The sequence below is a fragment of the Pagrus pagrus genome (genome assembly GCF_965226575.1).
Source record: "Pagrus pagrus genome assembly, chromosome: 10".
Taxonomy (NCBI): domain Eukaryota; kingdom Metazoa; phylum Chordata; class Actinopteri; order Spariformes; family Sparidae; genus Pagrus; species Pagrus pagrus.
Genome location: NC_140194.1, coordinates 10389643 through 10416891, shown reverse-complemented (window position 1 = coordinate 10416891; position 27249 = coordinate 10389643). Strand labels below are relative to the sequence as shown.

General features: G+C 42.3%; 2 protein-coding genes across 3 annotated transcripts; one reads left to right on the top strand and one right to left on the bottom strand.

Annotated features, from left to right (window-relative positions):
* Nucleotides 1-278: 278 nt before the first annotated feature.
* Nucleotides 279-22509, top strand: ankrd34c (ankyrin repeat domain 34C). 2 transcript variants are annotated; one of them, XM_084364294.1, is made up of 3 exons: nucleotides 279-344; nucleotides 18889-18928; nucleotides 19839-22509. In XM_084364294.1, the coding sequence occupies exon 3, from the start codon at nucleotides 19889-19891 to the stop codon at nucleotides 21473-21475; it is 1587 nt and encodes a 528-aa protein (XP_084220420.1). In that variant the 5' UTR covers nucleotides 279-344; nucleotides 18889-18928; nucleotides 19839-19888; the 3' UTR covers nucleotides 21476-22509. The 2 variants fall into 2 exon arrangements, with proteins under 2 accessions (XP_084220420.1, XP_084220419.1); XM_084364293.1 differs by lacking the exon at nucleotides 279-344 and having other exon boundaries at nucleotides 18733-18928.
* On the bottom strand, nucleotides 22021-27249 carry LOC311263920 (retinol dehydrogenase 12-like). The gene is made up of 7 exons (XM_084364295.1): nucleotides 26973-27249; nucleotides 25328-25468; nucleotides 25047-25238; nucleotides 24796-24957; nucleotides 24571-24687; nucleotides 24262-24466; nucleotides 22021-22772 (listed from the first exon to the last, which is right to left on the bottom strand). Exons 1-7 carry the CDS (start codon nucleotides 27043-27045, stop codon nucleotides 22676-22678), a joined length of 987 nt encoding a protein of 328 aa, XP_084220421.1. The 5' UTR covers nucleotides 27046-27249; the 3' UTR covers nucleotides 22021-22675.

Genomic DNA, 27249 nt, shown 5'->3' with positions numbered 1-27249 from the left:
GGTGATGCCGTCCCTTGACGTCACCTTCACGATCAACAGTCTCGTGTTACATAATGTCCCTTCCGATAAGGAGCCACGGGCACACATGACGTGAAACGTTGAAACTGGAGGGCTTTTGGCTCACCCTTTCCTATTCTCCTGGTAACTATGGAAACTATGTGTTTTAATTAAGAACTTGATTTTTGATTGCTGACACGCTCTGGGATAAATTTGTGATTTCTTCGCACTTCTACATATTTCTAAAAACAAACTTGTTTACCGACACCAGTGTCTGTCGGCAAAGGTCACGCAGAGTTTATTTGCGAAAGTGTTCATCACAGGAGGACGGATCCATCTCTCCCAGCGTGAGTAAATCAGCGATAATAACAGTTTAACCAAATAACAGTGCAGCAGCCGTGTCTGCCTCTGATACTTCTGGTTTCCATCCACATGTTTGCTGCGTGCTGTTTGCGCGGCCGCGTGTGCACATTTCTAATTAAAGATTGACCGTTTGATGACGACACGACGGGGGAAAAGGTATTGGAGGAGAGGTGTTCTGTGATCTGAGATAGTCAATACATCTAAAGCTCTCTCTTTAATTAGACACAAAGACGAAAACCCATCACCATGACGACACAATAAAAAAAGACAGAGGCAGAGGTTGGTGTGCATCTCTGGCAGCAGAAAGGGCACCGCATATCACCATACATTTGGCATATCATTTCACGATATGATCTCCGCGTCCTATTAATATCTGCCGCTAATTTATTTCGACACGCTCCTCAAATCAGCCGCGACCACATCGTGACACATGAGGTCCCTTTGAATGGATGGCGTCTCCACGCTGGTCAAAATATAGAACGGTTAATGAGATGTGATTATGTCCAGGATATTGAAAAGATGAGAAATGGCCTGCTCGTGATTTCTTTTGAGGAGGACAAGAGGGGAGAGATGAGGCACACCTTAAACTGAGTGGGTAACACATCCCCATCATCTCCAGCTAACAGCGGACCACCCACTGACGCTTGGAGCTCCCCGCCAGCCATCTGTTGCCATGTGCTAAGTGTTTACCCAGGCATCCACTGCCTCAAAAACCGTGCCACAGAACCAGGCCGTTTTTTTCCAGACCTGCATCATTCGCACACCAGCCAACCACAGGGGACAGGCTGAATGACACATCCCATTGAAACAATCCCAGGCTGGGTTCAGGACACCCGGAGAAGGAGCCCAGCAATTAATTTTTGGAGAGCAGCGCTGTGCCTGTTGGGACTGGTTTGTATCCATCTGCCTGGTATGGAGCTCAGCAGTTACTATGGCTTGACACGCGGTGAAGCGAGTGCTGCCACTAATTGTCGCGAGCTCTGACGTCAGAGTCTTACTCACAGGAGGGATCTATGACACCAAAGGTAAGGCGGCAGGGCTCCTTCGACTCCCTTTCCTTTGAGTGTACGTCACAAAACCAGAAAATGAACCCAAGAATTAATTCACTTCAATCATCACTGGAAACCCGTGTAAGACTTTATTACATTCTGCGCCTCGTTAAAGTTATTTCCCTCTAACAAATTGAGTTTCAGAGGTCCGGAGTGGTCCCCAGCTGCTCTGTGTCACTTGGTTTGCATTTTTCCCTCTTAATATGCCAGTAGATGCTGACAAGACCTGGGAAGGTGGCTCGTGAGCAGTCTGCCAGTGACATCTTCATGCCTCTATGTGTCGGCTTTGACAGGCAAAGTGCTAATAAGAGATGTGCTGCCACGCACGAGCATATTTTTGCCAAATGTACTTTTTTCATATGACTATTTGCCACCAGCCAGTGAGGCAAGGAAGGCAAATTCACACCCAAAGATGAGCCACCACACAAGCTGAGGAATGAATGAAACAGCTACTTCAGCGGCTATCTGGATTTTCTTCTTTTTTTATTACCCCACTCCATTGTGTTTCGTTCGACAGGGAAAGGGACAAAAGAGCCTCCCCTTCAGGAAGTATGGCCTTTGCCATTCACCTTGTTGACCTTTCAGAAAGCAAAAGCAGGAATCAATTGACCTTTTCGAATGCTTATGACATACACAGGAAAGGTGAACAAATTGTGGAAGCCCATCAAATATTGAAAAACGGACAAAAAGAGTGTAGGTTTGCTTAAAAGCTTATCCACGTCGTAACATATTGATTATATCTGGAAACATGTGACAAAAGTGCCACAAATGTCATTTCGTTAGTGTTACAAAGGTGTGTGTCGGTAAAAATCTTCAGCAAGACTATAGTCCTGTTCACACAGTGATTGGGCACTATCGCTGCAAAGAAGGCTCGCTCAACGAAGACTACATAAACTAAACTGACAAACAAAGCCGTGAAAACAGGACAACCAGACCTCCATCCTCAAAAGAAACACAACACCAGCTGTGGAAAACAATAACTCTAAAACGGTCAGGATTGCTTGGTATATGGAGGAGAGCACCTTGTCCCTCAACCTACCTTAAATATGGGCAAGGGCCTAATTGCCTGCAGAGTGAGTGCAGAGAAGAAAACACAGAAGGAGGGAGCACGTAACAGAAAGACCACAACTCCCATGATCCCACACTACTTCTGTTATATTTTTGACTGACAACTCCTGGTGGCAACATCACTCAACAGCACCACAAACTACAAATGACCATAAATTTCAATCGCCCTTCTCTGAAACTGAAAATTATAAGCACCATGACAGGAGGATTTATTGCAGGACTGTTTTAAACTGTTCTTTTTTGTTTTAAAGACATATTTTAGATAAGCATAGGCATAAATCCTGGGTGGGTGGGACACACAAGCCCCCATACTCAAACATATTAACCAGAAAAATCTCCTTTCATGTACTTTTCACAGTGCTGTAAACCTTCATAATCACTTTGTCCCTGTGCAGGTTGATTCAAGCAGACCTGCGTGTTTTATTTAATCGAAAACAAGCTAATCGGAGCGACGCCAGCTGTACCTCCGGCAACCAGAGTCTCATCATTTGATGTCATATTTGGGTGTGAAGCAGCTCCGTGGGAAGAGTGTCAGCACAAGGCTGGATCAGCTCCTCCCTCCCCTTTGAAATATTAACCAGCCTATAAATAAAAACAGTGCAAATCCCTCGTATCTTCAATCATCTCCTCGAATCAGTCAACACTGATGCAGCTCATCGAGAAAGTGATGTGTTCAGCTTTACTTGTGTTGCGCTACTTTTATTCCTGCTTGACCCCGCCAAGGCTCTGCAGACTCACTGTCACATCGGAGGACAGCTCAGCACTGTGGAAAGGGCCTAAAGTAGATCCTCATGTCCTCAATACTCCTGTTTCTTCTTTGTACCTAATATCTGCAGCAGCATGCAGTTTTCCTGAGTCTAGTCAGCTCTGAAAAATGTATCAGCACTTGAAGACTGCTGGAAATAAAAAAAATAATAAAAAAACGCCTCGTATTTGGAAGAAACTGCAGCCATATGCAGCAAAACCAGCGAGCATATGCAGACTTGCCAGTGTGAATAAAGTCAGGTTCATAGTCTTTTTCTGACTGTGAGACACACTTCAACACCATTTAAGTCGTACAACTTGCAAGGAAATATTCAGGAAACGGCTCAACATTTTGGGTAATACGCTTGATAATTTTCTTGTCAAGAGCTACAAAGAGCAGGTCAATACTTTTCTCGTAGCTGTACGCTAAATATGAAGCGAGAGTCTGCAGGAGCTTAGCTTAGCACGAAGACCGGCGAGCCTGACTCTCTCCAGAGGTTAACAAAAATCTGTTTTTTTGTATAATTTGCTCAAACAAGATTTACACGTTGATGAGTGAGCTGTAAAGATGCTGATGAGTGGATTTTTATTTTCTTCCAGTTTTTATGCTGAGCTAAGCGGACCAGCTGCTGGTTGTATCTTAATATTTACCATATAGACATGAGAGCGGTATCAATCTTCACATCTTCACACCTTAAGGTCTGAATGGATTGATTGCCAGTGACCACCAAAATGACATATATCACCAAAACAAGATGACCTTTGCATACATACTTTGCATGGGTGTCTTCATCGTATGCTCACAGTTTGGTTACAGGTTCAGGCAAGAAAAAAAAATTCAGTTCTGAACATATCTACGTTACATGTATGCGTCGCAACTTGACTTTTGCGTTCACACTTGACACGAATAGCAACCTGCTGAGTGAAAGTCCTGTGCTTATTTTCCCGACCTTCCTATGCGAACTTTACTTCCTTTCCCTGACTTCCTCCTTTGCTGCGGTAATAATCACTATGGCCACTAGCGGTCGTCGTCTTACAAAAAATGTAAATACTGGTGGATAGATGCTTTCACAGTCAACATTTAAGATCTGCTTTCTGAAGAGGGTGGCCTGGCGAGAAAGCAATTTTCTTTTCAAAATATGAAACCATTCATAAAGATGACTGGTTGCTCTATTTGACAGAATGGAGGCAAAAATTGTGTTGGGTGCTCTTGGAAAACAGGAGGAAAGTGTTATTCCAAAGGCAATCCAGGCAGTCCGAAAGAAGAAAATATCAAGAAACGAGGCAGGAAATATTAAAAAGCATTAATTGTTGTGGCTAAATCAATAAAAATACTTTCAGAATCAATATATCAAACTATTCATTTAAGTAAAACGCTGTCAAGCACAGAAATCCATCTATGTTCACAATTTTAATGATTTCAAATGTACTAAAATGCCCTTTTCTTTTAATCTGATTCAATATGGACATCGTCACCGACAAGGATGACGAAATGGATTTCATGTGATGACGTGCAGAAGCGTGCATTGGCCGGATCGATGAAGCCTAATGATGTGTTGTCATTCCTGTCCTAGTAAACAATAATGTTGGACTTTTAAAGTGAATCAATCTTCTGGTTGCACACTGTCACATCTGAAGAAGAATATCATGTTGTGAAGGGTCTTTGGATGACTCTTTGTGGGAGGGAGGTGTAATGACAGCTATCACAAGCTAACACATCATTATCCAACAAAAGATGCTTGATAAGATGAATGATTTTTTTTTTTTTTTTCCTGTTTGGAGATGTCACCATGATGATTGACTCTAACACCATAAGTGTGGTTTTTTTTTCTATTTCAGTGCTGCAGAGCTGCTGTTTTCAGAAACAGATTGTATAGTGAGCCTGCTAGGTGGTCTCGGCTGGATGTGTGGTGCAGCGTGGTGGTCATCTCCCCTCAGAGACATGATCAGAGCGCTGCTTCTCTCTAATGATGCTATTCTGGGCTGACTCACCTCCCAGCTGACAGACAGTGCTTTATTAGTTTCTTCAGGATAAACGTCTGCCTTTCCACCCCTTCCAAAGCCACATCTCAAGGGTCACTGACGGCACCGTCCTTTATTTGGTTTATTTATAAACCCTGTCCCTGTGCCTCGCTGAGCTTCTCCACACACCTGGCTGTGCATGGCTGATCACATTGATCGAGCCAAACCTCTCCTAACAATGTGTGCTCAACAACAGCAGCAGCGCGCCTTGAACACCTCAAAACCAGTGTCTTACCTTCATTTTTTAAATCCTCGCAACAAAAAACGTCTGTCGCATCTCTGTTGTCAAATGTCAGTAGCGATGTTGAGATTTAGAAAATTATGAAAACCTGTATTGTGCATGTGACATTATCAAAAAATATGTTTTTTTAGGCAAAAGCCTGCCATGTAAGCTGAATAATGCATTACTCCAACACAACGTCAGGTGTTAAATGTATTTACTGGACTTTCAGAGAATTAACATCACGTGTTTCTTCTTTTGCTGATTGTCTCTCTAACAAGGTTTTATTTACCCATCAATCTCAACTCGTAGTGTGTGGGACTCATATGTCACTTTTTTTTTGGAAACAGAATAGACTTGCATCATCTTGATAGTTGTTAGACTGAACGTCATCCCTCCAGGGAGTGTGTGCATTTGCGCCAGCCTGCAGAAAGAGAGAGAGTGGCTGCATTTCTTATGTTTGCCATAGAATCAAGGGAAGGGTCCAAATAAAAATAGTCATGTTTAATGGAGACTGTTGAGCTTCAGTTCTTTCAGAAAGTGCTACAATGACATGTGTTTAGCCCTCAGACGGCCATAGTAAGTATGACGGTAATTATGGCTCTCTTTCTGGTGGCAGCAAAGGAGGAAGTCAGGTGATGTTACATAAGAAAACAATGATATCATCTGCTTATACGTATCGTCCTGTAGGGCAGGAAACAATGACGACTTTAAGTTGGATGACTTGCAGTCATTCTTTGTTTAATTAAAGATTTCATATATATTATTCCCTCCGCTTTCCCACACATGTATTGTATTAAAGTCCTTAATTCAAGTAGCAAGACATCAAGCCAACCAAAATTATTATTAGAAAGCGACAAATACTCTCAGTATTTAAGCTCCTTAAAGGGGCACTATGTAGTTTGAAGAAATTCAAACTCAGAATTTTTATATTTACAATATTAATGAGGTAATTATACAAACTCAGAAATATTTATTGTTCCATAACTGAATACACAAGCTGTTCTCAGAGGAAAATAAAGTCCGGAGCACTGTTTGAAGCTAGAAGGTGGCAGGGTCCACCACATATAAACAAAACAGTATGAAATTGTGTTGTCTTTCAAGATCAGATTGTTTATTCAGTCGTGAAAACAAAGAGAGTTTATTTTTGTTTATTTATTTTGTTTAGGCATTAAAAATTCAGTCAATGAAAATCTTTCTCTTCTGATTAAACATCTTTCCCACGACAGTACAAAGTGCATCTTTAATTTACATAATAAAATATACTTAAAAGCATCTACGATTGATATTTTTTTCACATCAATGTATCACATGACAATGTAAGCTTCACTGTTAGCTCATTGCTGAACTTACCATCCTGCAAATCTACTGTTTTGGTTCACTCTCACAGACACTGTTAGCGACTAGCTGGTATACACAGTGGAGCATTCAGCAGCTAAAGAGCAATTTGGTAGAGACTATAAACAGAGCCAGAAGAGAATGAATGTTGGACTTAAATTCACCAGGTTACCAGAAACATGACTCAGAACGAATGTTAATGTTCCTCTGTAACTGCTGCATGCGTGCAAAATAAAAGAAGCTATATAACAACGTCACTGTCGTGTTCATAACTCGTGTCCACTGCACCCGGAAAAAAAAAATCTGTTATTGCAGGTTTGAAAACGAAGGACCACTTTACTTGAAATTAATGAAATGATAAAACACATAATAATATAATAATCATAATGATAAGCAACAATAAGTAGGAGAGAGCGCTCAACTTTATCTGCACATCCACCGAATGTTTGTCTTTATTTTTATGTGATGACCCCATTCAGCTCCATCCACAGTCCCTTAAGGATTGTCCTCTCCAGTTGGCTGTCCTGGATTGGGAATCACATTAATCATCCCTAAAAATACACAGAGACATATTACCCCTCGGTGGTGCTTCTCCTGTTGGTGTGAAAAGTTTATTATTTGCTCTTGTGTGTTGAGAAGCCGTTACAGGGAATGTGGTCGTCTACTTACTGAGGTAATTGACTAAAACTTCACTGGAAACAGCGTCGCTTGAAAAAGAGAATAAATACAAAGGTTTTTGTTTGTGAAAAGTAAATAAATCCGTCAATGGAACAAGTCAAAAGTGTGTAATACATCCCCTGTGTGTGCAGGAGCCAAGAGTTTTTTAAACATGAATGGGATGATCACTTCAAGGAACCCTGAAGCCCTCGTTCACTGGCTCGTTTTCGCCGGGAACGTTTCAGTCGAGGCATTTGGGCTTTAAAAGAGCAATTAGATCAATAGCATCAATGAGAGCAGCGGGAGGACCAGGAACTCAGCATGGCTACTTACATATTTATTTAGGGCACATCCCCTCCATCTGTGCCAGTATCAACAGTGACACTGTAAAACACAGACACAGCCACATCTCCTCATGACTGCGGAGGTGCAACACTCGTGATTCAACAGATTTTCTTCTTTTTTTTCTCTTTTTTTTTGCTGGCACATACAGTTGAAAGGCTTTGCTAATTTTCCCAAAATGCTGATGAAGAAGTAAAAATAGTTAAGATCACAACAGTGAACTGAAGATGCACGCTCTAAATCAATAAAATGTCTGAGCTCTGTATCTTCTGTGTTGAATAAGACCCGAACTGCTGCTAACTTATCATCCCCTCGTGTGGCTCAAATGTGTTGCAGGGTTATCAAAGCCGCCGCAGATTTTGCTTTGTGACCATTTTGTCAAAGCACACGTGGACAATTAAATGCGCGGTGAACCCTTTGATCGGCGCTAACTAAATCAGGTCGCCACTCTACTCTGCATTCAGTTTGCACGCTGAATAGAGAGGCGCATCACAGGTTGAGTCTGAGGACAACACATCATGTTAATGTGTTGCTAGAGGAGCCAGACTAGTCAATAGGAAAAAAACAGTCAGGAGAAAGAGATGCACCCTGAATTATGTTCACTTTGAAGATATCATAATAACTGAACATTTTACCTCAATTACTCGTCAGATGACTAAGCTTTTTAACATAAACACAGACACTAACACGGTAATTGAATCACACACTGACGCACGCACAATATCTGTCATATTCTTCAAACCTCATACTAGGAGGAGGCACAACAGGAGAGAAGATGATAAACGTGAGTCACCACATTGTGATACTGACACAATCGTGCCGTGGAAAACATCCCAGCAGCACTCTGTCTCTAACTCAATGGGATGTGTGCCAATAAAAATGTGTCTTAAAAAGGAAAGGAGGATCTGGAGTCCTCAAAAATTAGACTGGTGTGAAGTTTAAATCAAGATTTAATGAATCATCTGGAATTAAAAGGTGCAGTAAGTAAGAATTGTGTCGGATCCATACTCAAAACAAAGGGGGGCTAACTGCTGACTGCTGGTCAGCTCAGTTAGCATGCAGCTAGTGCTCCTATTAGCTAAGCCAAGACTGGGAGCTTGGAGCACCGAGGGAGTGTTTCTCTTGAGGTACAAAGTGGCTAGGAGCTAGCTGGTTAGCATGCTAACTTCTGTAGATATCTCTGCAACACAAGTCAAAGACATCTCTGACACAACACTGTTGTTTCTTCACTCTGACTCACTCTGTTGATGATGTGAGCTCATTTTTGCATGTTTTAAACCAAAGCTCTTACATATTGCACCTTTAATGGTAAAATAAATAACACAGAAATATAATTAATATAAGTCAGCCCAGAAAAGAATTTTAAGAAAATAATGTCTCCGAAGAGGCACTTCATTTTAAATTCCCCCTGAAGCCAATTTTTAAGGTTAAACTAAAATAAGGTTGATCCGATGCTTTCCCTTTGTGACCTTGCAGAATGGAGCCGTGCCCTCGTTTAGCTCTATACTGACCAGATAGGAAATCTTTATTTGGTCAGAGTCGTGTACCTTTGATAGCATCTATAACCAACTGTGCCGTCATCCTACCACACAAGATATTGTTCTCAAAATGTGCCAACTGGAGCTCTGTCACTCCGAGTTTAGAGCCAAACTTATCTGACTCCTCTTCACACAAAGGCTGGGAGAGCCCAGTGTAATGAAAAGGGCCTACACCAGTTCATCCTCCGTCTGCTCAACGACTGAGTCATTTGAGAGAACTTGAAGAAGCACGAATCAATATTTCATATATTAACAACGGAGCGGATGAGTATGTGTAGCAAGCATGTGCTGATAAACTGACCAAACCGAGGCGGTTAGTAGCAAGCTGGTGAACAAGCTGCTAAAGAGTGAGATATTTTCCTCGAAAGACCAAAAACAACTAAAAAGACACTGAATACTGGACCAGAAACACGACTCTGAATGAGTGATAATGTTGCTCCATATTTGCTGGACGTGTAGATCACTGTACATGTTTACCAACAACCTTCTGAGGTGATTATATGTCAATATTGTGTTTTCATTCCCCAAGTGGCCAAAAAAATCAATTCATGTAGCTTTAATGGTGAAAGCAATAATGGATTTCAGAGATTTCAGTGTGGTACTTCACATATGATTAGTTTGTTTTGAGCCCAAATCAAAATCAATTCAAATCAAAATCTATTGACGGTTTTGGGGTACGTATCTTATATTTTCTATGTATTGTTTTGCAGGGATATCTATTGTTGTTAACATGCTAGCTCCTAGCCCATGCTGGTCCACTGCACCTGTGCTAGTTTGTAAACACCTTTACAAACATTCCCCTGGTGCTCCACACTCCCAGTCCAGACCACTAGATGCACAGCTAACCAAGCTAACTAGCTAATGGCAGCTACACCTAGCGGTTACTCTGGTGATATGCTGTCCCAGGTTTGTTTGGAGTATGAATGAAGTTAAACCCGTAACCCGTTTCCTCGACTTTTTTGAGGTAAGTCACTTAGTCAGACTGTGCTGAGCTGAAGTGAGGTTGGATGGATGGATGTCGGGTGCACAAAGTCCACGACTGTCACACCAGAATCCAGGGTTTACATCCAGATTTTGATTATGTTTGGGCAACAAAAGCATTTTGGTTAAGGATAAGAGATGATATTTTAAGTTTGAGAAACATTTAGGACAGTGTCTCTATTCGGACTCACCTTGGTTAAGGTTTGGGGAAAGATTGTGCTTTTGGGTGATAAAAATCAGTTCAGAAATGTAATCTTTAGGATTCGTGCACACTGACACAGATGGACAAAAATGTAGTTTTCCTTCCAATGTACATGTCCTATAGGTTAAATCTGTTATATTTCATGAATCCTGTGATGTATAATGAGCAGCTCAGCAGCTGTTGCAGTGTAGATGACACCAATCAACCGCTGGCATAATTCAGTAGAAAGGATTTCAATATGTTTTCTTTACATCAGCCTGCTTCCTCAGCTTATTGTGCACCTTCTTCAAAGTGCCCAGTTAAAATAACAACCTCAAACAACAAGATGCATCTGCGTTATTAGTGCACGTCTTACCTGCAGGTCATCCAAGAGCAGGAATTCTTCCTCAAAACCCTCTTCTGCGATTACTAGTAATTAATCACATTTCAATGCACTCCTGCGTTTAAAAGTGTCTGTAGATGGAAGAGTAAACGGTTGTGTTCTTGTTTGAATAAATCCCATGCTGCCGTGTCTACTTAGAGAGGTGATCTCCCTCTGGGATGTGGAGTGCTGTGAGGCAAAGATAACTGGTTCTTATCTTGATCTGCTCAGTCAGGTATGAGAGCTCCTGGCCCAGGGGAACACTAGCTGTGGGCCTCACGAGCACGCTGGGAACCAGGACGTAGATGAATTTTCCTTTCTTTAACTGAGCTCTGTGTATTTTAATTACGCCTATTATCTTCCTCGCGCCGAGTATTTTCGCCAACAGGCCAGCAGCCAGATCACCGTGGTGGTGTATTATTGTCGTGCCTGTTTGGAATTGAAATCAGACAGGAAAGGGGATTAAAAAGCGGGAGCGATGTGATTCAAGCAGAGAGATTCCTCACTTGCTCTACCTCCTGTTGAAAACTCTGATAAAAATCCTGCCTGGTCTGTGTGCGCTAACAGCAGGACACAAACAGGCACGTCAGCCAATAGTGTCGGCTAAACAGCTCAGATTCAGAGAGTCAGAGAGTACGTGACAGATACACAGGTGATACTACGCTTTCAACACCAGGATGCTGATTTATTTCTCTTTAGGGCTTCTTGTTTGCTTGTACATGCAGTCATTGACCTAAAAACATCTTACAGATGAGGTAACCTCCCTTTAGGTCAATACAGATCAATGCCTGCTTACTGACGTGACTAAGATTGACTTATTTGTGATGTCATCGCCATCAATCTGGACATTTCTACACACTGACGTGAATTTTTATACAGACGTTTGTGGTCTCCAATGGATAAAACCTACTTAATTTGGTGATGCACAGAATTTTTATGACAACCATCAGCAGGTCAAACTTTCCACTTCCACTTTTTATTATGATTCCTAATAGGGAAGAACGATAATATCAGCACTTCGCTGGTATCGGCCTGAAATGAAAATGTTCTTGCGATATGACTGTGTGAAAATGTCGCTATAATTATGCAAACGCAACAAGAATTGTCAACTTAGTAGTTTTCTTAATCTGCCCCGTACACTTTGAAAAGCTTTGTATGTGTGCATCTGCCAGTGGGCCATCACAATAACAGTAATATTATGTTAATTCAACTACATGAAAGACTTTGGCTCAATCCCATTTCCATTTTCTAGCCCTTGTTTCCTCAGAACAGAGTTTCAAGGGTTAGTGGTTGAAATCTCCTCCTATGAAATGGGACATCCCTGCAACACCCTCGTACGTCATCAGTTGTCGTCGATGACATTTATATCAACAGATGCGAACTGACGTTTAGTGTGCCGCCTTGAGCTGTGCTGATTTCTCTTATTATCACAATGCCATTTACTGTCTGATGGAGAAAGAAACGCTCCCAATTCTTTCACAACTTCACACTAACAATCAAGTAATCAAATAAAAAAAGAACAAACCTTCATTACTTGGTCACTTACGGTGCTTTTTAGGCTTACATTAGCAACCTGTGCTCCTACCCTGCCAGTCTGAGCTGATATTAGTGGAGCGACACAGTTATATTTCGTGGGTCATATGCCATCAAAGGGGGGCAATGCAAGTTAGTCCCCCCTTCTTCCCCTTACACAATATTTTGCTTATTTCTGTGGCATATTGATTGATCAGTAAATATGACACGATCACACGTGGAAAAAAACAGGTAGTTAGCTTTTGACCTTTGACAGTGCTCACGGCTCACTGCACGGACAGGGCTAGCTTGCTGTTGTGTGCCCAAGCTAGAAACCACAACCAAGCATAATTGCCTTCGTTGATGTAAACAGCTGCGTGTTCTGTGCTCACCTGCAGAAGTTAAGTAAGGTTAATAAACCGAAGATCCCTTGTCAAGTGATTTCGTGCATGCAGACGAAGCAGCAGTTAACGTTAGCCCACTTCGAAAAGGTCCCAGCACAACAGGTAAGGTAAAATGCAGCACTGCTGTGCACAAATCAGCGATAACAAAGTAACGTTAGCTAGCTAGTTAGCTAACAAGACATTAGCAAACTAGTAGCAAAAGACACAGACACAGAAATGCATCAAAATAAGACATTGAGAAAATCTTGCTTTTAGAAGACGATTAAAACAAAAATAAGAAAAAAAACAAACACTTCGCCTCAACCCACTAAATTGGGACACGCTACCCTGAGGTGTAAACAGGCCGAACAGAGGGGTAGGCCTAAGTGGTAGGGCCAAGGGTAATTGGGATTGGACCAAAATATTCTCTGCAATTCTGTGGAAAACAAAATGTGCATATATTGGTGTGGGCAACAACAATCAGCCAAAATGAGTTTGACAACATCTGCATCAACATCAACAAAAATCCAATATCATGCGTCTCTAGTTTCCAGACAATGACCACCATGACAACAATGCTTATTGCTAAATAGCAGATTTTAGCATCCTAACATGACAGTAGACTTGGCAAACCCGCTAATTCTCATCATGTAACATTGTCATTTAGCCTACGAACGTTGGCATCTAGTTCAAAGCGCCGCAGCTGCGCCTCACAGACTCTTAGCCTTGTTTAACAACCTCCACCATCTTCCGTCTCAAACTGGATGCGAGAACAAACCAGAACGTGTGCGTAAGAGCAGTTCATCTCTGAGGAGTTGGAATGTATTCAGTGTGACAGCTTTCATTGTCTCACAGCTCCTTTCTTTTAGCACCCAGCAATAATTACTGACTTGTGTTTGTCCTCTGGTACCTGCCAGCTCTTCCCACCTCCCAACGCTGCTGATCAGACCCAGCTGCAGCACAGTTGTGCCGTCTTTCACTTGCCACGTTTTCTTATCTGGAACCTGAAGAACAATCGGCTCTCTGAACAAAAGCTCCACTCACCAGCCCTTTAGTGTTGGAGCAGGATTGTGTTATTATGATCCAACACTTACTTAAATGTATTAAAGGAGATTAATAGAGATGTAGAATCCAGCCTGCTATAGGTTGATTCAGTTGCTCAGTGATTAATTATGGATGTACTCAGTGGAGCATGATTCAGTCTTAAATTAATAGGTGGCAGGTATTCTGCCTCGCAGCCGTGTTTACGAAGCTTCAGATCTATTGTTAGTTCTGTCACCTCGACAGGACTCATTTTGCAGAGGCCAGGCTGATCCTGTTCGGTCCTGTCGTGTCGAATGCTGCAGATGAGCCCTGACATCCTCAAGGCTGGACAGGAACGATTTGACGTCACCGATCACAACAACAGACACGGAAAAAGCTCTTTCCTCACCTTGTGCTGCAGAGGAGGTGTATTTTGGTCAGAGAGCCTCATGGTGTCAAAGACGTCACAGTCTCAGGGGTGTGAACCGCGAGCAGAGTGAAGTCTTCTAACTCGCTGTCAGAACATCCACTCATCCACGCCGATGTACCCACATGCTCTGAAACTTCTCACAAACGCAGCTCGAAAAGCTGTCTGTGATGTATTCACATCGAAACTTATTTACAGCTGACATTTATTCTGCCAAACAAAGTCACTGAGAGGTTTGAAAGAACAAAATCTCTAAGAAAAAAAAAAGGCCAGTAATCTTGATAAACAGACAGGCATCCTTTATTGATGGCTGTGTATTTGCTCTGTAGTGTTTCATTAGACAACTTATTTGGAAAGCAGGGAGAGTTCCAGCTCTCCGCTCGATGGGGCGGCAGACACGTCGGTAAGCTTTTGATTCGGTGGTGTGAACGGAGGTGTGACAGATCCCACCAAAACATCAATTTTGCCACTAATTACTTCTGTAGTTCGGCGAGGCGGCCGTGCAGAATCTCAAACTCGAGGATGAATTGTCGAAACACTTGTCGATTCAGGCAACGCGCTCGTGAAAACACGGAGAGAAGAAAGCGCGCGAGTGTTCGGTTCGGGAATCGACGGGTAAAATTCTTAACGACGTGAACAGTGCCGTCATGTGTGGATATATCTTGACCGCTTGATTACTGACAGGCCATTAAAGCGCCTCCTGTGCCAATATCCAATTAAAGGCTCCACAACAACTCCTAATAAGTGGGGTGTAGAGTTGATAAGCAACCAATTGTGAAGCTTCAAGCCCTCTGCTTCATTAGCAGGACGCGGAGCTAAAACAGAAAATTCAACACGGAGGACATCAAAGTGCCCACTCTGCAAAATGAGTAACAAACTCCTTATTAGATATGCACCGATCTCCTAGGATACAGCCGACATACACAATGATCACCAGGCAAAATTGTTGCCCGTACAATGCTCCCGCTCTTGAATAATGCTCTCCTCAATTACAGCTCGCCACAAGGGCAGGTGTTGGTTTTGCACTTGCGAGGAGATGAGGAAGAACAGAAGGAGTGATGAAGGAGAAGGAGGCAGAGGAGGAGTGGAACCGTTCCAAGATTTTTTTCCAAGTATGAGAAAGTAGCACTACTCAATATGAAAAGATCAAAGTGTCTGAAAATGTGTTATACTTCACGGGACATAATCATGAGTGGATGAGGGAGAAGAAGAAAATCACTCGCAGCATATGTGAGGGGTGGCAGGTTTTTAAGCTGCACTGGAGGCATTTTATTCCTAAATCCGCCGAGGTAGGAGGGAAGGCATGGAGCGGTCCAGTGCGAAGCTGCGGCAGGGTTCGTGCCAGTTCATCGCTGTCGCAGCCCACACATTCGCTTGATACAATCGCAGAGACACCAAATGCCATGAGAATGTCAGACTCAGTCTTTAGAGAGACAACGATCGCGGGGAAAAGACACACAAAACTGCAGCACAAAAGCGGAGGATGATAAAAAAAAAAATCAACAATGGCGTTGTCAAGATGGAAAAGCTGGGCAGGATGTAATCTCCCTATGAGTTAATGGAATAAGTACAGCTTGGGTGTAAACATATTTCTGCATGACAGAGGCAGATTTCAGACGATGGGAGATTCAGACCAGCTACAGGACGGTGGAGACGCTTAATTCAAATTGAAATACACACAGTTTTCCAAACGTATATAACAATTAGCAGCAATTTACACGTACGAGTCACTTTTATATTGGCCGTATGTGAGCAGTTTGTAACATGATGTGAAACATGAGACCTTCCATGTCTCTCTTGGTTGCCTGAACAAACCCGTGGACGGTTTTGTCTAAGTGGTTTAAAGCTGCCGGACCGTAGATTTTCTTGTGAAGGACTTGGGTCGGATTTTCCGGGACGGTCCGAAGGATGTGACGTCACGTCTCAGTGCCTTTCTCCGCTCCGCTAGCAGAGAGCAACAGCTAACGTTGGTTGAGAAATGGAGTCTGCTACTTTAAACTTACGACCGGCTTCCAGCACAACAGAAGTACCGCAGAGCCCCTTAAAAGGATTAGCTTAACTTAGCTTAGCATAAAGGCTAAAAAAACACGGGCTGGGCCACAACATGTTACTTTTGGACTGAACCAGGATAGCAGTGTTCCCTGTTTGCACTTTTTATGCTTAGTAAAGCCTAAGCTATGTGTCTCAAGTCTAGTTGTGGCCTAGTCTATTACTAAACTCATAGTTTCTCCCAGTTTCAGCCTTCAGAATGAAAATAAAATGCATTCTGTGACAGAAAATTCATTTTTTTTCTTTCGAGAATGCACAATACATGTAAAGTTAAAGATAATAACAGACTTGTGTGTCAGATATATGCACATAGCATGGATCTGTATGGGTTCAAGTTTAAGAATAGACTGTGACACATCCATATATATAATTATTCAAAGGTTTGCTGACATCATTGTTGAACTTCCTCCCTGATAGACCAGTGAAGCCAGACATTCAATCAACATTAGGATTTAAAAATAGGCATGGCGGCGGCCCGTGCAGGTACCTGGATAATCAATTCCAGGTTTCATAGATTCAATTTGAGCTTATTTCCATTTTCATTTATACTTGAATCAATTTCCTTTTCTTTTTTCTTGAAGCACCGACACGGGTTTGAGGATCAAGCCGAGACATCATGTTTTCTGTTGCAGACTGCACTATTAGGAGACATTGTGATCACGCTCTAAATTTGATAACTGTTAATAACTTTTTACTTTTTCAGGATCTATAAATAGCCTCGGAGCTACTGTAGTCTGTTGAGTAAAAAAACCCTCACAATGCAGGCAGAAGAAAAGGTTATATTTAGAAAGGAGGGGAGGAAGAGCAGCAGCTGCGATGTAAGATATCTGAAAATGGAAACTGCTCCCAGGGGTGACAGCTCCACTTTAATTATTTATTTTCCCTTTTTAATATACTGACGAAGACAGCGTCGTCGGGGCACGGATCACGCCGTATGGGGCCCACTGACGTTGGTGTGGCTCCATGTGAGCTTTGGCCTTGTTCTGATCCATCATATCTCTGTGGACAGCAGGTCACTTCCCATCATATTCTACATTACGCACCATTTCAATAACAGCTGCACTTCAGGTTGTCCAGGCACGAGCGTTGAGACAATCAGCTCTTAGAATAAAATCTATTTATTTGGGGGCACATGTCACAGATTCTGCTGGACTCAAAGTAATTCACACAAATCAAATGAAGGTATATAACCACATAAAGATGGGCGGGACGCAATCCTTCTGACTTGGTGACTACAGTATGTATGTGCTGTTCTATAAAACCACCTTCTCCATGATGTGCCTCGTAAACAACATGTTCCCGTGGGGGCTGAGAAGGCAATCACAGGTGAGAAATCACTGCCAGCATTGACGACTGGAGTCCTGAGACGTCAAGTGTTTGGATGGGTCATAAAGTGATTAGTCCCAGTCTCAGAGGGAAAGAGCAGGGGTCAGAGGACTAATGATTGAACGTGGTGGTGGTGGTGGTGGATGTGACGTTGGCTTATAGGCGACATGTGCAAGTGAAAAAAAAAATTAAATAAAAGCACCACCATCCAAACTCATCCAATCTGAGCAAATGCCTTAAATAAAAGCCTCTCGCTCCTTTGTGAAATGTTATGTGTTGGATTTACCTGTTCCATGCAGGGCTGAGAACATCACTGTTCTCATTAGAAACTGCTTCTGTGCTGTCTCATAGCAACCTAAAAATAGAAATGTCCCTATTAGGCTGTATAGCTGTGATGGCTGCTACAAGTTTTGGCCTCTTTAATTGTGCAGTAAATATATATTTATATATAGGTGTGAAATATTTCTCTTTGCTCCATCTTTTCATGTATCGAGCGGCGAAACGAGCCCAATCAGAGACACGGTCGGTTGGAGATTTTGCAGGGAAAAAGCTCAAGTTATGATTTGATGTTATGTTATGGAGATAATCACAACACTATCTATGTGCCATGTGACCCAAAACATTTGCCTTTGTCAGGTTTTTACAGCTGAATCGTCCAAATGGCAGAGAGGAAGGCTGTTTTTGTGACTGCAGATAGATTTAATCTTATTTATAGCAGACAGAATAAAAAAAACTACCAACACAAATGTTTCCCCCTCATTTCCATCATGTGTAGGCCCAACAGTGTCAGAGTCTTTCATTTACAAATTGTCCTTCTCAGATAAAAACACGCACGCACGCACATTTACATGTCTTTGGGTGTAAAAACGCTCGTTTTGTTTGCGTCCTGCAGATGTGAAGGGATCAGGGACAGAGGTTTTTCATCAGACGCAATTTATTTTTGGTCGACTCTGACGTCAAGAGAATACACGTTTCATTCAACATGCAGGGAAAGTAAGTTATTTTTAACCCGCAGCGTCTCCAGGTTGTGATCCTTGAGTGCGCAGTGAAAGGAATACTCCCCATTGGACTGATGTAGTGCGCCTCCATAACAAAAGCCACGCAGCTCATGTGCGATGGTGCCAGAGGAGGTACGGCACCCTGTCACCTAAACCAGGACGCGTCGTGGGGAAAGGACACGGCTAAAAAAATTAAAAAATATATAAGGGGACATTGGCGAAGAGCTGCAACCAAACTTTCTATTAGAATCATTCGTTTTTCTTCTCCCCTCTTTCATGTCAGAGCAGCGGGCACTTTGAGAGCATGGGAAACCTCTCCTCCGACCAGGTAAGAGAAACCACACACACTAAGTTGCTTTGAGAAATTAATAATCTAGAAAAATATTATTTTTTAGAAAAAGAAGGTTGATCAATTCACGTTTATGTCAATATCTCGAAGCGCTGCGGTGGTTTCTTCATCCTAGGAGGCTGGTAGAGAAGATAAACCTACATACATTACGCATAACATCAGATGTATGTTTGTTATATATCATGGTTATTAATATTTGCATTATATATACAGTCTAAAGGAGGCGTTTACTGGAGAGTTAGACGATGATTGTGATGGAGCGCGTCTCTGTAGCCAAGTTATCCAAAATGAGGACCACGCACAGCCGCTCTTACACCTCACACTGTGCCGCTATGATCCTGTCAGGTCAGGTGTTTTTACTGTCACTGTTTCAGTTTTATGTATTTTAAAAAATCACGTTGACGCAAAGTCTCTTGGGCATATTTCTGTGCCAATAGGAACAGATTCATGGCTGGTGTTTTTTGCGCACTTTCGGGGTTGGTGGCGGATGCTTTTCTTCGTCGCTTCCATAAATATATATGACTAAAAGCTGCTGCTATTAGATGAACTTTGATTTTTTTTTTTATATCAAATTATAACCGTCTGATCATCCATTTAGTGTTTGATTGTGGATCTAACAGGTGTTGTGCAAGCTGTCTCCTGTTTTTGAGCTTCAAGCACTTACCTACATTTTTTTTAACACCCTGCTTTAATCTGAGTTATCATTTAAAGAATATATTTCCTATATCATAAATCTGTGAGAGTAAGTGATATTTATAATCTTTAAGTTGTAATAGACTGCCACCTGCTGGTTATTATTAAGCAAAACATTACAGGAACAAACAATATGAGGCTTATATTATAAAGATTTTGCAATGTAAACTGAACCCCTTCACTGATTTGTCCAAAGGGCTGTGAGCTGTAACTTAAACACTGAGAACATCTGTGATTGGCTGGGAGATGGCAGATATTCTGGAGCTGCGGACAGATGGGAACTCGCTCCTGAAGGCGGTGTGGCTCAGACGCCTGAGACTCACCAGGCTCCTGCTGGAAGGAGGCGCCTACATCAACGAGAGCAATGAGCGTGGAGAGACGCCGCTCATGGTGGCCTGCATGTCCACACACACTGACCAGCAGAGTGTCGGCAAGTCGAAGCTGGTGAAGTATCTGCTGGACAACCAGGCAGACCCCAACATACAGGACAAAGCAGGTAGGACAGCTCTGATGCACGCCTGCATCCACAAGGCCGGACACGAGGTGGTGGATCACCTGCTGAGCAACGGAGCTGACCCCAGTCTGGAGGACAGGAGCGGGGCCTCGGCGCTGGTCTACGCCATCAATGCAGATGATAAGCAGACGCTAAAACTGCTCTTGGATGCATGCAAGGCTAAAGGCAAGGAGGTCATCATAATCACCACAGATAAATCACCGTCTGGCACTAAAACTACCAAACAGTACCTAAACGCCCCGCCATCACCAGGGCTGGAAGAGAGGCCCTCCCCAACATACTGCACCTCTCCGTCTGACATTAATGTTACTGCATCTCCCACACCCGAGCAAGAGCCGCAAAACACAGTCTTCAGTTTCCAGACGAAGCTGAAAACCTCGAGTTCGGCTGCGAAGCTCGCCAACGGCCCAACGTCTCCAACACGCCGGCCTGCAAACCCCAAACGCGCACGTCTGCCTCAGCTGAAGAGGCTGCAGTCTGAGCCTTGGGGGCTGATTGCTCCCTCAGTCCTGGCTGCAGCCGCCGCCCATGAGGAGAGTAAGAAAGCCAGCTCTGATGAGGATGTAGTCGCGGGGGTGAACGGACTCTCTCTGAGCAAGAGGTCAGTTCTGTCTCGACACAACAGTGTGGATGGAAAGGACAGTTTATTCCCACCGGTGGGCGAACAAGCCTGTAAAATGACAACCTCACTATCAGTTCCTCCAACGTCCAAAGCATCATATGAGAGATCTCTCTGCCAGCACCAGCCGCTGGCACGGCGCAGCACTGTGCCAACAGAGCAGGAGAGCTGCAGCAGCAGTGGACCCGCCAGTCTGAGAGACACAATGCATAGGAGACGTCTGGGGAACGATCACTATGACTCAGACTCACAGCTCTATTTAGACTCTGCCATGTTAGACTCTCCTAAGGTCCCAGTGGAGCGGAGGAAACTAAACACGTCTCCACTGGCGATGCTGACCAGCTCCAGAGAATCTCTCGACAGCAACGCCAGCCCCTCCTCTCCCAGCACAGCACACAGGCGAGCGCCGGGCCTCCTGGAGAGGCGAGGCTCGGGCACGCTGCTGCTCGACCACATCTCCCACACCAGGCCCGGCCACCTGCCCCCGCTCAACGTCAACCCCAACCCCCCCATTCCCGATATCGGGGCGAGTAGCAAGCCCTCCTCACCTCTGGCCACAGGTATTAGATCTATAGCTCCAGTAGCACCAAACACACCAAAGAGAGGCGGCCTCAAGTCCAAGAAGAAACTTGTGAGAAGGCACTCTATGCAAGTGGAGCAGATGAAACAGCTTTCTGATTTCGAAGAGCTGGCTCATTAGTTAGCGACGGTGTTTATGCAGCACATATTGTGAGGGTAGAAATGTTAACAACACCACAAATTGTCAGGAAGTACATCCATAGGTTCAGCTGTGTAGACTCACAGCCATCTAGATGTTGAATAATGTATTATTTATAAAAAATATATATATATTGAAACTGAGCAATATAGGTAGATTTCTTCCCTGTGTTACACCCAACCTTAAGGATTATTTTCTTCACAACATCTGCTGTTAATGTAGTACAGTTTTGAATGTAAATGCCAAGACATGGTACTTCTCCTCTGAACTAGCTCTCTTACATGATAATGTAATACGTAGGGAACATACAGGGTCCATTCGTAGCCAGCAGGCCACTTGGGTGCACTTTGTGCATATGTAATTAGCACCATTAATGGACTTTCTTTGGAAAAAAGAAAAATGTGATGCACTTGTCTGAGATGTAGCTTTGAGTAAGATGAAATTTGACTGTTTGTAGCAAATTTGTACAAAGTGCCTTCAAGATAAAGAAACCTAAAAAAAAAAAAAAAAAAGAGTGGACAGATACATTTAATGTATTAGGAGCATTTTTATTTCATGATGATGTAACCAAAATGTGTTTTATTTCAATATCGTTGGTCTCACATGGAACTAAATGAGTAGACGTGATGTGAGTGAATGAAGAACATGCCTTAAGAAACAGGTAAAACAACGGGCTATGTATAACAGCACTTTATCGCCCAGGAGGAAAAAAAAAAAAAAGAAAATGTTGCTATTAACAGTGTTACAAGATACTTTCAAAGCACACGTAATTCTTATATTTTGAATTCAAGTAACATTGAATGACATTCGAGTTCATAGTCGGCAGAGATTAGTGAAACTTGTCAATTTAAATGTCATTTCACGCTAATGGCAATCAAACTAAAGATCATACAGCTTCCATGTAACTTACCTGTGAAGCAGTGCTTCTGTTAAAAGAAAAGAAAAACATAATTTAACCCATAGTATTTTTGCAAGTAGTTTGTTGTATATTATAAATAAATGTCTATCACTTGTGATTTTCTGTTTGTTTACTGATTGATCAATTAGGAGGATGCTCAGCTGATAGTCGCCACACAGATACTCATTAGAAAGCACACCAGTCTTTCCTCAGGCCACTTGACAGTCCGTCGGTACTGATGACGATCGTCACCGTCGTCATCATCATCATCAATGTCACTATGATTATGCCAGACCAACCATTGAGGCACTGAGATCCCACAGCTTCTTGGCAGCTTCATCATCCAGACCCTGAGGGGCCGCCGTTTTAGGAGCGCAGTCGCTGTAATCAGTGCAGAATTTAGTGTTAAACATGTGACTCGATCTGTTCCCGCTGTGCTGATGAAGTCACAGGAATAAGATATTATTGGTGACTACAGATGGGAATCAAAGGGTAACTTACAATACATATTATCACAGTACTTTCTATCTAACATGATGTAGGTTATTCAGATTCATTTGTGATAAGCATCATAAACAAGAATGAATCAATATTTTGTATTTGTTCGCTACATTACGAAGACCTTTCAGTTCCTTAGACAGCAGAGATAAAAAAATAAAAAAAAAGTGTATGTATGAAGTAAAAGGGGTTTATTGGAGTTGCAAAACCACATAACCCAACTCTGTCCTCCTCAGCTGTTTGGATCCTTTTAAGCTATTTTAAATAAATGGTTTTCTGGCTTCACAGCTCCGCTATCATCAACTTTAGCTTGCACCTGAAGCAGGCAGCTGATTTCTATAGAATAGCTCTGATAAACACACTGTCCCAGACGGCAGACTGACGAAAGATAGCTACTAGCTGGTGACGGGCAGGAACGGGTACCAAACCCGGTATCAAACAAGCCCTGGGACTGAATCACTGAATACCGCACTGATAAGCTCCAAAGTTAACGGTTCTTCTATAATAATACAATATATTTTTTGAAAAGCTATAAATAAAAAAGAACAGATAAGAGTAGCGAAATAGAACCGAACCAGGAGTAAGGAGTATCAGTAAGAGTAGTACAGATAAAATCCTAATGATACCCATCCCTCGTGGAGTTAAAAGGAGAGCGAAACGTTCAACAGGTGGCCAAGAACATGAAACCAAACATCATACGATGTTTCTCTGTCTCTGCTGGAAAAAAGGCACCAACATTACAAGGTGCTATTATTACAATGTTGTGCTTAAAGCAAATGTAAACCTACCGTGACGTAACTTGTTGGTTTGTGGGGTACAGTTTTGAAGCCTCAAGTTCGGCTTAACGGCTGTCGCTGTGACTATATTTGGACGAGAGTAGAGCTCTTTCCTGACTGATGGTCACCACGGTAGCTTGTCAATCACAAGCACACCCTGCTTTATTCGTCTATTTTACTCTAAATGGGATCATAATTTACATAATGAACCTCATGCTGTGTTGAAGAAGACTTTAAATTAACAATTAAGATAATAAACTCATTAGGAAACTGTTTACTGTGGTAGGAAATCCAGTGACAAGTAGGATCATTTTCTCATAGACTTCTTTTTTTTACCTCTTTTTGCAACCAGTGGAGTGACCCCCCCCCCTGCTGGCCATTAGAGAGAATGCACTTTTCAGGAAGTTGCACAATGGCTTCTAGGGAAAGCTCTGTCTATAATTCATTAATTTAATGGTTAACTGTTAACTGACGGGGAGCAGTAGAGGTGAACAGGTACCAAGCCCCTTTGTTGGCTCCTGATGTCTAACAGAACATGTATTGATTTTAATGCCTCTGATAATGAAGCTGCCGTCTACTGATCTACACTGACTGACCTGTAGTACAGTCCACTTTCATTCTGCAGGCTCTCCTCCACAGCGCAGTGGATGGTGGTCTGTGCGCCTTCTGTTGGAGTCTTGATGAAGAACATGAGCGGTTTGTATACAATCCTCTTCCACAGGGGGATCATGGGCCAGAAGTGTCGGCCGAGCTCAGTCCGGATTACTCCAGGATGGAGGCTGTATGTTGTTACTCCGGTACCTGCAAAATTACAAGGCGTAGGAGTTATCTGAAAATAAACGCATAGACACACTTTCTGAAATGCTGCCGTATGTCGGGTGGAAGATAAGAAAAGGTTTCAATACCTTGTAGCTTCTTAGCCAGCTCCCTTGTGAAGAGGACGTTGGCCAGTTTACTTTGTCTGTAGCTCCTCCAAGGGTTGTAATCTTTATCCTGATGTATGTCATCAAAATAAATTTGACCTGTTGGGTGTAAACAGTACATACTGAATGACACTGAAAGGACAGCATTCATGAGAGAAGAAAAGGAAAATCCACACCTTTTTAGTGAGAAAGAATGAAAAACTGCACCTTTTTCATGAGCTAAACTGGAGACGTTGACGATGCGGCTCGGAGTCGACTTCTTCAAGAGATCCAACAGGCAGTTTGTTAACAGGAAGTGACCCAGGTGGTTCACACCGAACTGCATTTCGAAGCCATCTTCAGTCTGCCATTTAGGACAGCTCATAACACCTAAAAGTCCGAACATTAGTTTGTTTATGTGAACACTGTCTCAAAGCTGTTGGAAATGTCTCACCATCAGATGTCGTTGTTATTTTTACCTGCATTATTTATGAGAACATCCAGCCTCTCTTCACTCGCTAGGACATCTTTGGCTAGTTCTCGCACCGACTGTAAAGATGCCAAGTCCAGCTTTTTGACGATAACATTGCCATTACCACTCCTCTTCCTCACTTCCTCTGCAGCTTTGTTAGCTCTGTCCATGTCTCTGCAGGCCAGAATGACCCTCGCGCCTGTAAACATACCAGCAAATCTTGTTTATTTCAAAATCAAATGAGGTAATTAAAGGTTGGAATATACAAAAGATAGACATGCAGCTAACCCCTGTTAGCCAGGTCAACAGCGGTTTCTTTGCCAATCCCAGTGTTGCCTCCGGTGATCAGGACGGTCTTTCCATCCAGCCGGGCTCTGCTGCGACACACTCCACCTGCCATCCATTTCTTCACACTAAAAAATCCCACTCCTGGAAGAAAAGTCAACACAGTTAAAGTAAACGAATCTCCTCTAACCATAATACCTCAACTTTAGAGTTTTCTATCAAAGTCCTGCAGAGTTTTTATTTTGTTATCTTACTTTACCAAACACTAACTTCATATCCTGAAGGACTGATGATGAATAATTAATCCACTTATCAATTAATCAATGACTAAAACAAATCTTTGTGAGCTACTCCCAGAGATGGAATGCAACTTCTCAACTTTACTCAAGAGCTGTTCTTAATGGAAATGTACAAGTACCATAAAATTATACTTTTCTGCTATACTTCCACTCCAGTCACCGCTTTTTTCAAAATGACTTTAGCTACTAGTTGCTTTGCAGATTGCATGCTGCGTCAGAGCCAAAGTAGCGCAATTTTAATTTAATTTATTGATCGTCATCACATTTTTTTAAATTTAAATCTCTGATGGCGATAATCAGAGAAATGCTGACTATCGAATCAGCCAGACCAATATTAGGTCAACCTATTGTATACAGCATATACAGTACATACATGTAAAGCTATGTATATTTTACTTTTAATTGTACTGAAGTACATTTAATGTCAGATACTTTCAGACTTTTACTCAAGTACTATTCGTATGGGGGACTTGCACTTTTACCAAAGTAATATTCTAACACAATGTCATCACTTTTAGACAAGTATAACTTTTGGGTATTTTTTACAACACCAGCCATTCCTACAAAAACGCTACAACAAGTCTGTTTTGCATGCTCTGGACAGTCAGTCTCATCTCTTTGTTTTGATATTTCATGCATTCAAACCTGTCTTGCCAGACTTGAAGATCCCTTTCATAACAGAACCATAATGGAAGTTTTGGCTTTACTATGTTTTTATCCACACAATTTAATTGTGTCTCCGGACTGGCTGATTTTGTGTATCTTGTATTGCTGTCCAACAAATCTGTTTATCCATCCATCTGTCTGTCTGTTAGCCAGACTAATAACATCCAACACCAACATAATACAGAAACAAGAAAACACACTTAAATTCAGAGTTTTGCACTTCAATCCTTTCCCACTTTTTCAACTATTCATTCTCTTTTCAACTTGTATCTATTCTCATTAAATCCTTACAATGCTACACATCCTTGATACATAAAGCTGTCAAAATTACATTAAGGGACAGCAATATAATGAAAGCTTACTTTCTGTATTTAAACTATGGGCAGGTGAAAAAAAAAAAAAGTGTACTAGCTGTACACTAAAGCAGATATTACATAAGCACAAAGCTATAAAGGTACATGTCAAATTATTTTCAAAAACACCCAGTCTGCATTATAAATAATAAAACTGTAATTGTTGACAATATGAGTGCAAGTTCAGTTGGCCAGCATGCAACCCCTGCTTGAATAACAGACTGTACACAAGGCTGTGGTAGGTCGATCAATCGTTAGCCTCACAGGCTGTAAGAGCTGGTTGATTTCTCCTTTAATAAACAAAAAACAATCATTCAGTGCATTACTTACCTGTTAGAGTGACCAGAGCGATAGTTTTGGGATACTCGAAAACAAATGATCTTATCGCTGGTAAGGTCTGCATCGTCCCAACCAAACTTTACACTGTTTACACTGAATTAAACCCTTTCCTGACTGTTATAGTCCGGTTACAGCGTCCAACCTGTATCTCTCTCGAATTAAAACAGCCTTTTATAACATGAGCTGCAAAATTAGTTCACACAAACAACTAGAAACCTGATCTCACAGCTACTGCATCTGTACAGCTCCCAGGGCACAGCTACATAAC

Bases quoted from the DNA above. Each gene is read 5' to 3' on its own strand.
- ankrd34c (XM_084364294.1), top strand. From the start codon at position 19,889: ATGGCAGATATTCTGGAGCTGCGGACAGATGGGAACTCGCTCCTGAAG.
- LOC311263920 (XM_084364295.1), bottom strand. From the start codon at position 27,045: ATGCAGACCTTACCAGCGATAAGATCATTTGTTTTCGAGTATCCCAAA. The intron at 24,688-24,795 runs GTGCAGTTTTTC...TACACCCAACAG, and splicing joins CAGTTTAGCTCATGAAAAAG to GTCAAATTTATTTTGATGAC. The intron at 22,773-24,261 runs GTCAGTCAGTGT...CACTGATTACAG, and splicing joins GAAAGTGGACTGTACTACAG to CGACTGCGCTCCTAAAACGG.